Source organism: Nerophis ophidion, linkage group LG01 (genome assembly GCF_033978795.1).
Source record: "Nerophis ophidion isolate RoL-2023_Sa linkage group LG01, RoL_Noph_v1.0, whole genome shotgun sequence".
Classification (NCBI taxonomy): domain Eukaryota; kingdom Metazoa; phylum Chordata; class Actinopteri; order Syngnathiformes; family Syngnathidae; genus Nerophis; species Nerophis ophidion.
In genome coordinates this window covers 71,732,382-71,745,332 of record NC_084611.1, presented here as the reverse complement: position 1 = coordinate 71,745,332, position 12,951 = coordinate 71,732,382, and the positions used below count along the sequence as shown (strand labels likewise).

Below are 12,951 nucleotides of genomic sequence, written 5' to 3'. Positions count from 1 at the left end.
GGTGAAGGTTCCAGCCCCGTCGTTGACGCTGGTGTGGGCTCCAGCCCCGTCGTCGACGCTGGTGTGGGCTCCAGCCCCGTCGTCGGCGGTGCTTGGCGGCGCGGAGCTGGTACCGGCGCTTGGCGGCGTGGAGCTGGTACTGGAGTAGGCTCCAGCTCTGGAGCTGGTACTGGAGTGGGCTCCAGGCTAAAGTCTGTAACTGGTATGAGAACCAGTTCTGGGTCGGAGGCTGGTGTGAGAACCAGGTGGGAGTCTAGTGCTGGCTTGAGAACCAGGCTAGAGTCATGTGCTGGTGTGAGAACCAGACTGGGAGCAGTGCAGAACACCGGTGGTGGAGGACGTGCTGGAGGTAATGACCTCGCGAGTCCGAACACCGGTGGAGGAGGTCTACAAGGCCGTTGAGACTTGGCCGGGGGAAAAACAGGTGGAGGAGGTCTACAAGGCCGTTGAGATTTGGCCGGGGGAAAAACAGGTAGAGGAGGTCTACAAGGCCGTTGAGACTTGGCCGGGGGAAAAACAGGTGGAGGAGGTCTACAAGGCCGTTGAGACTTGGCCAGGGGAAAAACAGGTGGAGGAGGTCTACAAGGCCGTTGAGATTTGGCCGGGGGAAAAACAGGTGGAGGAGGTCTACATGGTGGCTGTGGTTTAGAGGGTAGTATCTGTGCTACCTCCGTAGCACAGCTATAGGTCATAGCCCCTTCCTCCAGACGGGGATCCCAGACCCGTTCCCTATGGTCAGGGACTGACCTTAAGGGAGGGTGGTGGGAGGCTTGGAGGCGGGCCGACTCCTCCCCTTTAATTTGTCCAGAATTTCCTTTAGAAAAGGGAGGAAACACCTTGGACTTGGCCGGAGAATGAGGTTTTAAAGGAGGTGTAGGAGAAAAACTAGGTGACTGAGGTTGACTAGAATAATGAGAAAAAATATCCTGATAATTACGTATTTTATCATAAATGTTATTGGTATTCGAAAAAGGTTGGGAATGAAAAGTACTGTCCACAATATAAAAATCTTCTGAAAAAATGTCATCAACAGAGGCCGGTGTTGCGTCACCGGTGGGCGTTCCCCAATTGACGTCATCGCTTGTGTCAAAAAAAGTGTCATGGCAGCTTAAGGAATGATTTGAAAAAAAACAAGCAGGATTACCGGTAATGACGGGTGAATCCTGGACGGGGTGAAACTTGCTGTGTCCATGGGGAGGAATAAGTGGTGCTGGAACATTACTGCCGTGCGGGGGGCCTCTCCACTGGACCCCCCGCCTCTTCGGGGCAGCGCGAACGGCTTCGGAGGGGACTTCAGGCCCACAGTCAAGTCTTTCCTGCTCCCAAGCCACGAGCTCCAACCACAAACCCAAGTCGAAGGGTTCCTCCCGTGGTTTCGACGCGGAAAAACATTTTGATGCTCGGATCCTACTGTGACGCTTGTGTGGCATTGTAATGCCGGATTGGTTCTTCCGGGGATGCGTCGAAGCGATGAACACAACAAGGTAAGTTATAAATGGATTTATTAAATAAACAAATGGCTTAGCGTAAAAGCTAGCGAGAATATACATACAAAGATGAAGGTCGAGAGTCGTCACTGTTGCGCGTGGGCAAATTAGGATCCGAGACTGAACAAAGAAAAGAGGAAAGCTTATATAGGGAGAAATCAAGGAGAACCAGGTGTGTAGAAAACGAGGAGCAGGTGAAATCAATGTATAACCATGGTAACGGACTAAACAGGAAGTAAGTGGGTCAGAAGAGAATGAAACAAAGATGGAAAAATAAACATGTGAAGATCTGAGTCACAGATCGCAACAAATCATCAACTTAAAGTGCCCTCTTTGGGGATTGTAATAGAGATCCATCTGGATCCATCAACTTAATTCTAAACATTTCTTCACAGAAAAAGAAATCTTTAACATCAATATTTATGGAACATGTCCACAAAAAAAATCTAGCTTTCAACACTGAATATTGCATTGTTTTATTTTTTTTCACAGTAAATGAACTTACATTCATATTTTGTTGAAGTATTATTCGATAAATATATTTATAAAGGATTTTTGAATTGTTGCTATTTTTAGAATATTTTTTAAAAATCTCACGTACCCCTTGGCATACCTTCAAGTACCCCCAGGGGTACGCGTACCCCCATTTGAGAACCACTGTTGTTGCAGTGCCTTTAAGGCACGCCCCCAATATTGTTGTCCGGGTGGAAATCTGGAGAATAGTTGCCTAGGGAGATTTTCGGGAGGGGCACTGAACTTCGGGGGTCTCCCGGGAAAATCGGGAGGGTTGGCAAGTATGAGTGTTAGCGGTGGGCTAGCTCTAATGTTAATTTGATATTGCCTCAAGGGCCAAATGAAATTACACAGTGAGCCAAATTTGGCCGGCGGGCCAGAGTTTGCCACCCGTGATTTATCCATCCATTTTCTACCGCTTATTCCCTTTTTTGGGGTTGCGGGGGGCGCTGGCGCCTATCTCAGCTACAATCGAGCGGAAGGCGGGGTACACCCTGGACAAGTCGCCACCTTATCGCAGGGCCAACACAGATAGACAGACAACATTCACACTCACATTCACACACTAGGGCCAATTTAGTGTTGCCAATCAACCTATCCCCAGGTGCATGTCTTTGGAAGTGGGAGGAAGCCAGACTACCCGGAGGGAACCCACGCATTCACGGGGAGAACATGCAAACTCCACACAGAAAGATCCCGAGCCTGGATTTGAACCCAGGACTGCAGGACCTTCGTATTGTGAGGCAGACGCACTAACCCCTCTCCCACCGTGAAGCCCACCCGTGATTTAAAACAAGGAATTAATTAACTGGACTCTCAACTAAATAGACAAGATTTTGTTGATGAAAAGCAGAGGTTCGGGTAAAACCTGCCTGTCCTGACGGACCGTTTGCTGTCGCGTACATGAGGGACTCGTGGGGAAAATGGCGGGTCCTGTGGCTGTGAGTGCTTTCTGTCAAGACGTGGTAGATATCTATCTATTGCAGGGGACGGCAACTTTTACCACTCAAAGAGCCATTTTGACCCGTTTTACAAAATAAAAAAATCAAGGGAGCCACAAAACTCTTATGAAATTTAAAAACAAATAACACTGCATAAAGAGTTTTTTGTTTGTTTTTTTGCTTTGTGCTATTTGTAAACCAGGGGTCTCAGACACGCGACCCGCACCTTGATAAGAAAATTTAACGTTATTACGGCCCGCGAGTTTTATGTGAATGCCGCTGAACAGCATTACACTTGCCAACCCTCCCAAATTTTCCAGGAGGTTCCCGAAATTCCCATAGCAACTATTCTTGCGAATATCTGCTGATGTTCACCCAGATAACAATAATAAGGGCGTGCTGTGAATGCAGCTGAGATAGGCTCCAGCACCCCCAACCCCCACAACCCTGTAAGGGACAAGCGGTAGAAAATGGATGGATGGAAGGTGTGCCAAGTTTGTGGCGTCGTATTAAAAAAAGACTTGAGGCTGTGATTGCTGCCAAAGACGTGTATCAACACAGTATTGAGAAAAGGTAGTGAATACTTATGTACACGTGATTATTTTAGTTTTTATTTCTAATAAATTTGCACAGAAAAAATGTAAAAACCTCTTCACATTGTCAGTAGAATTTTGAAGACAACATATTTATTCCATTTTGAAATAAGGCTGTAGCATAACAAATTGTGGAAAAGGTGACCCTAGCCCTCTAAATACTTTCTGGATGCACTATATAGTGTACAATTTAAATCAGAAGGTGATAACTAACTAGGGCAGGGGTCACCAACACGGTGCCCGTAAGGACCAGATGAGTAGCCCGATGGCCTGTTCTAAAAATAGCTCAAATAGCAGCACTTACCAGTGAGCTGCCTCTATTTTTTTAATTGTATTCATTTACTATCAAGCTGGTCTCGCTTTGCTCAACATTTTTTAATTCTAAGAGACACAAAATTCAAATAGAATTTGAAAATCCAAGAAAATGTTTTAAAAACTTGGTCTTCACTTGTTTAAATAAATTCATTATTGTTTTACTTTGCATCTTATAACTTTCAGAAAGAACATTTTAGAGAAAAAACACAACCTTAAAAATGATTTTAGAATTTTTAATCACATATACCTTTTTACCTTTTAAATTCCTTCCTCTTCTTTCCTGACAATTTAAATCAATTTTCTTTTTTTCATTGTAAAGAATAATAAATACATTTTAATTTAATTATTCATTTTAGCTTCTGTTTTTTCGACAAAGAATATTTGTGAAATATTTCTTCAAACTTATGATTAAAATTCAAAAAAATTATTCTGGCAAATCTACAAAATCTGTAGAATCAAATTTAAATCTTATTTCAAAGTGGATTTTAATCTATATAAAACATGTCATCAAAATTCTAATATTAATCTTAATCAGGAAAATATACCAATGATGTTACATAGATTATTTTTTTTATTTTTTCAAAAAGATCCGAATTAGCTAGTTTTTCTCTTCATTTTTTTCGGTTGAATTTTGAATTTTAAAGAGTCGAAATTGAAGATAAACTATGTTTAAAAATGCAATTTTCTTTTTTTTGTGTGTGTGTGTGTTTTCTCCTCTTTTAAACCGTTCGATTAAGTGTTTTTTACATCATTTATTCTCTACAAAAAAACCTTCTGTAAAAGGAAAAAAAATGTATGATGGAATGACGGACAGAAATATCAATTTATATATATATATATATATGTATATATATATATATATATATATATATATATATATATATATATATATATATATATATATATATATAGATATATATATATATAGATATAGATGGATAGATTTATTTATTAAAGGTAAATTGAGTTTCTGGCCATTTATTTAAGTGTGTATCAAACTGGTAGCTCTTCACATTAATCAGTACCCAAAAGGAGCTCTTGGTTTCAAAAAGGTGGTGACCCCTGAACTATGGTGTCTACCTGTTGCCAGCCATAAATTGTTGTGTGGTGCTGTAGCCGTGAGACTTTTTTTTTCATACCAAGTCATGTGAAATATGTGCTTTGGCTCAATAAAGTTTGGGAAACAGTGAGCTAAATAATGTGTGAGCATAGAGGCTGCACACCAGCACATGTCCATTATGGCTTTAAATGAACCAACTCAGACTCAACGACCCGAGCCCTGCATAAGCGAGCAGTGCTGCTCCAGAGAGCTCATTAATGCCAAAGCCCCCCGCCTCCCCCGGATATCTTTCTCAGTGGACCGTCCATTAGCAGCCCTCCTTCTACAAGACCGGTGGCAGCATCCATCTGCCTGTTTCGCTGCTGCACAGTGAGCCTCTGGAAATGGAAACGTGTCACCTGCCACTCTTTGGTGTGTGCTGGTAACCTACAAACCCTGTTTCCATATGAGTTGGGAAATTGTGTTAGATGTAAACATAAATGGAATACAATGATTTGCCAATAATTTTCAACCCATATTCAATTGAATGTACTACAAAGACAAGATATTTTATGTTCAAACTCATAAACTTTATTTTTTTTTTGCATATGATAATTAACTTAGAATTTCATGGCTGCCAAACGTGCCAAAGTAGTTGGGAAAGGGCATGTTCACCACTGTGTTACATCACCTTTTCTTTAAACAACACTAAATGAACGTTTGGGAACTGAGGAAACTAATTGTTGAAGCTTTGAAAGTGGAATTCTTTCCCATTTTTGTTTTATGTAGAGCTTCAGTCGTTCAACAGTCCGTGGTCTCCACTGTTGTATTTTATGCTTCATAATGCGCAACATCATGAATTGATTAACGTGGACCCCGACTTAAACAAGTTGAAAAACTTATTCGGGTGTGACCATTTAGTGGTCAATTGTACGGAATATGTACTGAACTGTGCAATCTACTAATAAAAGTATCAATCAATCAATCAAAAAAACACATTTTCGATGGGGGACAGGTCTGGACTGCAGGCGGGCCAGGAAAGTACCCGCACTCTTTTTTTACGAGGCCACGCTGTTGAAATAAGCAGGGGCGTCCATGATAACGTTGCTTGGATGACAACATATGTTGCTCCAAAACCTGTATGGACCTTTCAGCATTAATAGTGCCTTCGCAGATGTGTAAGTTACCCATGCCTTGGGCACTAATACACCCCCATACCATCACAGATGCTGGCTTTTGAAGTTGGCGCTTATAACAATCCGAATGGTTATTTTCCTCTTTGTTCTGGAGGACACCATGTCCTCTGTTTCCAAATATAATTTTAAATGTGGACTCGTCAGACCACAGAACACCTTTCCACTTTGCATCAGTCCATCTTAGGTGAGCTCGGGCCCAGCCAAGCCGGCGGCGTTTCAGGATATTGTTGCTAAATTGGTTTGGCTTTGCATAGTAGAGTTTTAACTTGCACTTACAGATGTAGTGACCACCTATAGTTACTGACAGTGGTTTTTGAAGTGTTCCTGAGCCCATGTGGTGATATCCTTAACACACTGTCGGTTTTTGATGCAGTTCCGCCTGAGGGATCAAAAAGCCGTAATATCATTGCTTACGTGCAGTGATTTCTCCAGGTTCTCTGAAGTTTTTGATGATTTTACGTACCGTAGTTGGTAAAAACCCTAAATTCCTTGCAATAGCTCGTTGAGAAATGTAGTTCGAAAACTGTTCGAAAATTTGCTTACAAAGTGGTGACCCTCACTCCAACCTTGTTTGTGAATTACTTAGCATTTCATGGAAGCTGTTTTCATACCCAATCATGGCACCCACCTGTTCCCAAATAGCCTGCACACCTTTGGGATGTTCCATATAAGTGTTTGATGAGCATTCCTCAACTTTATCAGTATTTATTGCTACCTTTCCCAACTTCTTTGTCACGTGTTGCTGGCATCAAATTCTAAAGTTAATGATTATTTGCAAAAAAAAAAATGTTTATCAGTTTGAACATCAAATATGTTGTCTTTGTAGCATATTCAACTGAATATGGGTTGAAAATGATTTGCAAATCCTTGTATTCCGTTTATATTTACATCTAACACAATTTCCCAACTCATATGGAAACGGGGTGGATTATTTATTTTTTATTTTTTTTCTTTGTAATAGAAAAGGGAGGTTTTTCTCATGAAAAAGGGAGGTTTATTGGGATGGTGCACTAGTTTTAAGTGTATCTTGTGTTTTTTGTGTTGATTGTGCAGTGTGTTTCAACCTTTTTTGAGGCGAGGCACATTTTTTTCATAAAAAAATCCAGACACATTCCACCAGCAGAAAACGTTAAAAAATGAAAATCCACCAGGTCGTCGTGCCTTATTTTGAGGTTGTTGGTGTTTTCCACTGTGTAGTGCTTTTGTTATTGCCTTGCGCTGTTATTTTGGTGGCCCTTCCTGTTTTGTTGGTGTTTTCCTGTAGCAGCTTCACGTCTTCCTTTGAGCGCTATTCCGCGCACCTGCTTTGTGTTAGCAAGCAAGTGTAACGATTGCATCGTTGTGATGCGGGTCGTTCTCTCAGGGATGCAGTCGGGCTCGAACACAGTGTGAAGGTAAGAAACAAGAGTTTATTTAAAATTAAACCAGACTATGAACAGAAAAACTTGCACAAGGCACAAAAGGCAAAACAAAACTTCTAGCATGGGAGCTAGAGGAACAAAGGCTTAGTGCGGAAGCTAGCAAGTACAGGTATGGGATTACCGAATCGAGGATCAAGGTCGTCACTGTTGTGCGAACACGAATTAGGAAGGAAGAACGAGTGGACAAAGAAGGCAGGCTTAAATAAAGACAGTAATCAAGAGTAAGAGGCCGGTGAATCTAATGAGTAACTATGGTGACCGGATAAACAAGGAAGTACAACCAGGAACTAAGTCTAACAGTAACAGAACATAATACAAAAAAAGACTCAAAACCTAAAACATAATATGATCCGGGCAGCGGATCATAACAGCAGGGCTATTTACATTGTTGCTATACTTCTTTGTGTCGGCATTGTTGATTGTCCTTAGCGTTCTAGCATGCTAACTTTTTCAGTTAGTTTTGCAACAATTGTTAACTCCTAGCATGCAAACGATAGCATGCTATCTAGCTAACTTAAGCATGCTATTTTTTCCATCAAATTTTACACTTTTCTCTCCATTTTCTCATCCATATACAGTACTTGAAATGTGAGACATGCTAAGTGTCAGCATTTTAATGTGCCAATGCTAATGTTTTAGGTTAGCTCTGTAGCTCATTGTGTACAGTTACACCTAAAACTCTCGGATATGGACTGGCCAACAAAACCCCAACATATGTTATACCGTCGGAAAGGCCTCGTTTTTGCCAACGGGGCTACTTTGAGTTAGGAACATTTTGTGTAACCATGGCGACACTATTCACGAATAAACAAAAAAAAAAAAAACGGGCCAATTGAATGGGTAAACACCCTTTTAATGGACGATTGCTCTGAGACAAACGCCCAAAGGACACGAGTGCTTATGTTAACATGCTAACTTTTGTGCTATCTTTAGAGTCATACAACTTGGTATGTGATACATGCTAACTGACAGCATGCTATCGTTAGTGTTCTAGCATGCTAACATTTTGAGCTACTTTTGCAACACTTGTTAACTGTTAGCATGGGAACGATAGCATGCTAGCAAGCTAACTTAAGCATGCTAACTTTTCCATCTAATTTTACACTTTTCTCTCCATTTCCTCATCCATACACCTTACAGCCGTGTTACTTGAAATGTGAGACATGCTAACTGTTAGCATGCCACCATTAGCACACATGCTGAGTGTCAGCATTTCAATGTTCCAATGCTAATGTTTTAGGCTAGCTCTGTAGCTCATTGTGTACAGTTACACCTAAAACTCTCGGATATGGACAGCCAACAAAACCCACACATATGTTATACCGTCGGGAAGGTCTCGTTTTCGCCAACGGGGCTACCTTGTGTCGACATTGTTGATTGTCATGTCATGTACGGATGTACTTTGTGGACGTCGTAAGTTTTTGCTGTCCTCCAGCATTCTGTTTCTGTTTACTTTGTAGCCAGTTCAGTTTTCTTTCGTTTTGCATAGCCATTGCCTTTTCCTTTCATTCATTTTTGGTTTAAGCATTACATACTTTTTTTTACCTGCATGCTGCCTCCCGCTGTGGTCTGCATATTGCAATTAACTACCTACTGCCACCTACTGACATGGAGTATTACGTGGTTACCCTGCCGAGTTTTACACAGCACAGGCACTATAAGCAACGGCACATTATTTCCAGATTGTAATTATGGATTTGCAAAACATATTTTTGGGACCAATTAGGTAAAGTTGCATAATTTCCCGCGACACAGTGGTTGAAAAACACTGTTCTACTGTATATCACTGCTTCTGTTAGCAGTCTGTCCCCGTAGAATATACTAGTATAGTAAAGATGCTCAGCTTGGCCAGTGTCAACGCAAAAAAAAAGAGATGAAGATGCTTCACATACTTACACAGCGATGCTACTTAATGCTTGTTCGTGTTTGGCTCTCCTGAAGCTGCTAAATGGCGAGTGAAACCAAAAGCATGCCGGCCAAGGCAGCATATAATCGCTGCGAGGCGGCGGGAGGGACTCATGAATAATTTTGCCTTGCACTACATTCCACGGACTAAACATTGACCAACGCTTAAAAACACACTTCTATGTTCCGTCTGATTAGTGACACTCTTTCGCTCACTCTCCCTGTATTCTCTCCGTCTTCTGTCCCAGATTCTGATTGGAGAAGTGACCGGTTTCTTTGTCAAGTCCGAGGCGGCTCAGGAGAAGACCATCGTGACCGCCGACTGCTGTTATTTCAACCCTCTTCTTCGGAGGATCGTGCGCTTTCTGGGTCAGTTGGGGTTTTTCTTCAACTCAAAGTCTGTGAACTAAGCAGGAAGAAAGTTTCCCAGCAGGCACAAGACATTGATATATATATATATATATATATATATATATATATATATATATATATATATATATATATATATATTATATATATATATACATACAAACCCCTTTTCCATATGAGTTGGGAAATTGTGTTAGATGTAAATATAAACGGAATACAATGATTTGCAAGTCATTTTCAACCCATATTCAGTTGAATATGCTACAAAGACAACATATTTGATGTTCAAACTGATAAACATTTTTTTTTTGTGCAAATAATCATTAACTTTAGAATTTGATGCCAGCAACACGTGACAAAGAAGTTGGGAAAGGTGGCAATAAATACTGATTAAGGTGAGGAATGCTCATCAAACACTTATTTGGGACATCCCACAGGTGTGCAGGCTAATTGGGAACAGGTGGGTGCCATGATTGGGTATAAAAGTAGCTTCCATGAAATGTTAAGTAATTCACAAACAAGGATGGGGCGAGGGTCACCAATTTGTAAGCAAATTGTCTAACAGTTTTAGAACAACATTTCTCAACGAGCTATTGCAAGGAATATAGGGATATTACCATCTACGGTCCGTAAAATCATCAAAAGGTTCAGAAAATCTGGAGAAATCACTGCACTGGACGCCCCTGCTTATTTCAGCAAAACAATGCCAAGCCACGTGTTACAATGGCGTGGCTTCGTAGTAACAGAGTGCAGGTACTTTCCTGGCCCGCCAGTCCAGACATGTCTCCCATCGTAAATGTGTGGCGCATTATGATGCGTAAAATACGACAGCGGAGACCCCAGACTGTTGAATGACGGAAACTCTGCATAAAGCAAGAATTTGTAAAGAATTCCACTTTCAAAGCTTCAACAATTAGTTTCCTCAATTCCCAAACTTTTATTGAGTGTTGTTAAAAGAAAAGGTGATGTAACACAGTGGTGAACAACTACTTTGGCACATGTTGCAGCCATGAAATTCTAAGTTAATTATTTTTTGTAAAAAAAAAAAAAGTTTATGAGTTTGAACATCACATATCTTGTCTTTGTAGTGCATTCAATTGAATATGGGTTGAAAAGGATTTGCAAATCATTGTATTCCGTTTATATTTACATCTAACACAATTTCCCAACTCATATGGAAACGGGGTTTCTATGTATATATATATATATATATATATATATATATTACGGCTGGGCGATATATTGAATTTACTCGATATATCGCGGGTTTGTCTCTGTGCGATATAGAAAATGACTACATTGTGGTATTCGAGTACCATATTTTTCGGACTATATGTCGCGTTTTTTTTTGTAGTTTGGCCGGGGGTGAGACTTGGCCAAACTATAAAAAATTAAAATATATGTATATATATATTTTTTTGGTTTGGCCGGGTCTCACCCCACGCTGGACTGTGGAGAAGACTGCGTCTTATAGTCCGAAAATTACGGTATACGTTCTCAGACAGTTGCTTTTGGCTCGGGCATCACACTACAGGCGTTTCTCCCTCTTTCTTGCCTGTCCTTCTCACAGAGACATATAACAAGCGGACCTTCTTACACACGTCACATACTGTCACGTGTGCAATGTCATATGCTCTCGCGAAGCAGACAGGTAGCGGTATGGGAAACGTTAGCTGTGATGCTAGCGGAGCAGTGCGAGAAGACTTAATTCCCATCGTTTGGCGGTGGTTTGGCTTCAAGCGGAAGATGTTGAACAGACAACCGTAACATGTCAAGTATGCGGCTAAAGCGTTGCTGCAAAAGTAGCATTACTGCTAATTTGTAACATCATTTGAAAAGTCGCCCGCTAGAGAATGAAGAGTGCTTGAAACTCTGCATGTCAACATCTCTGGCCGGTGCCATACCCACAAAATGCCGAAGTAACTATTTCCACATCAACACCATATGAAAAAAATAGTCAACAGCAACAGAAGGATGTAACGTCCGCAGTAACCTATAACATAGCGAAGGACATACACTATTACTTAGTTATTTTACACTTCTTTAAAAATCTTGGGTGACATAATGCACAAAAGTGCACTTTATTTGTTTTAAACTATTGTTCTGTACAAAAATGCACTTTAATTTAGTGTTGTTTTGATGTGTCATCTTAGTGACATCATGCGCAAAAGTGCACTAATAGCTTGTTTTAAAATGTCTCTGACAATCTTGCACTTTCTGTTTTGAAATGACCTGAATGTTTGTGTCACTGCTTCATAACTGTTTAATAAATACACTTTTGGTAAATTAACTTAGTTGAAATTTCCCTCTCTGCATGAAAGTTTAAAAGTAGCATATGATAATGCAGTATGAACAATAATATTTTAATGTAGACACATATAATCATTTACCATGAATTGATTAACGTGGACCCCGACTTAAACAAGTTGAAAAATGTATTGGGGTGTTACCATTTAGTGGTCCTTTGTACGGAATATGTACTGTACTGTGCAATCTACTAATAAAAGTTTCAATCAATCAATCAATTAATCAATCAATCAAACAATCATACTGCTGTGATTATATGCATCAAGTGTTCATTCAAGGCTAAGGCAAAATATCGAGATATATATCGTGTATCGTGGCATGGCCCAAAAATATTGAGATATTAATAAAAGGGCCATGTCGCCCAGCCCTTACATATATATATACAGTGGGGCAAAACAGTATTTAGTCAGCCACCGATTGTGCAAGTTCTCCCACTTAAAATGAAGACAGAGGTCTGTAATTTTCATCATAGGTACACTTCAACTGTGAGAGACAGAATGTGAAAAAAAAATCCAGGAATTCACATTCTAGGAAATTTAAAGAATTTATTTGTAAATCATGGTGGAAAATAAGTATTTGGTCTACCATTCAAAGCTCTCACTGATGGAAGGAGGTTTTGGCTCAAAATCTCACGATACATGGCCCCATTCATTCTTTGCTTAACACGGATCAATCGTCCTGTCCCCTGAGCAGAAAAAACGCCCCAAAGCATGATGTTTCCACCCCATGCTTCACAGTAGGTGTGGTGTTCTTGGGATGCAACTCAGTATTCTTTTTCCACCAAACACGACGAGTTGAGTTTATACCAATATGGATACATGGATGATACAGCAGGGAATTGGGAAAATATCTTGTGGTCAGATGA

The 12,951-nt window shown here is 40.5% G+C and overlaps 1 protein-coding gene across 4 annotated transcripts in view; it reads left to right on the top strand.

The window, feature by feature from the left end:
• LOC133559004 (phospholipid phosphatase-related protein type 5-like) overlaps positions 1-12,951 on the top strand; it is a 195,511-nt gene that overhangs the window by 163,538 nt on the left and 19,022 nt on the right. For all 4 annotated transcript variants that reach the window (XM_061910276.1, XM_061910304.1, XM_061910285.1 and 1 more), the window contains exon 4: positions 9,659-9,779. In XM_061910276.1, coding sequence (XP_061766260.1) covers positions 9,659-9,779 — 121 coding nt within the window. The remainder of the gene's footprint in view (positions 1-9,658; positions 9,780-12,951) is intronic.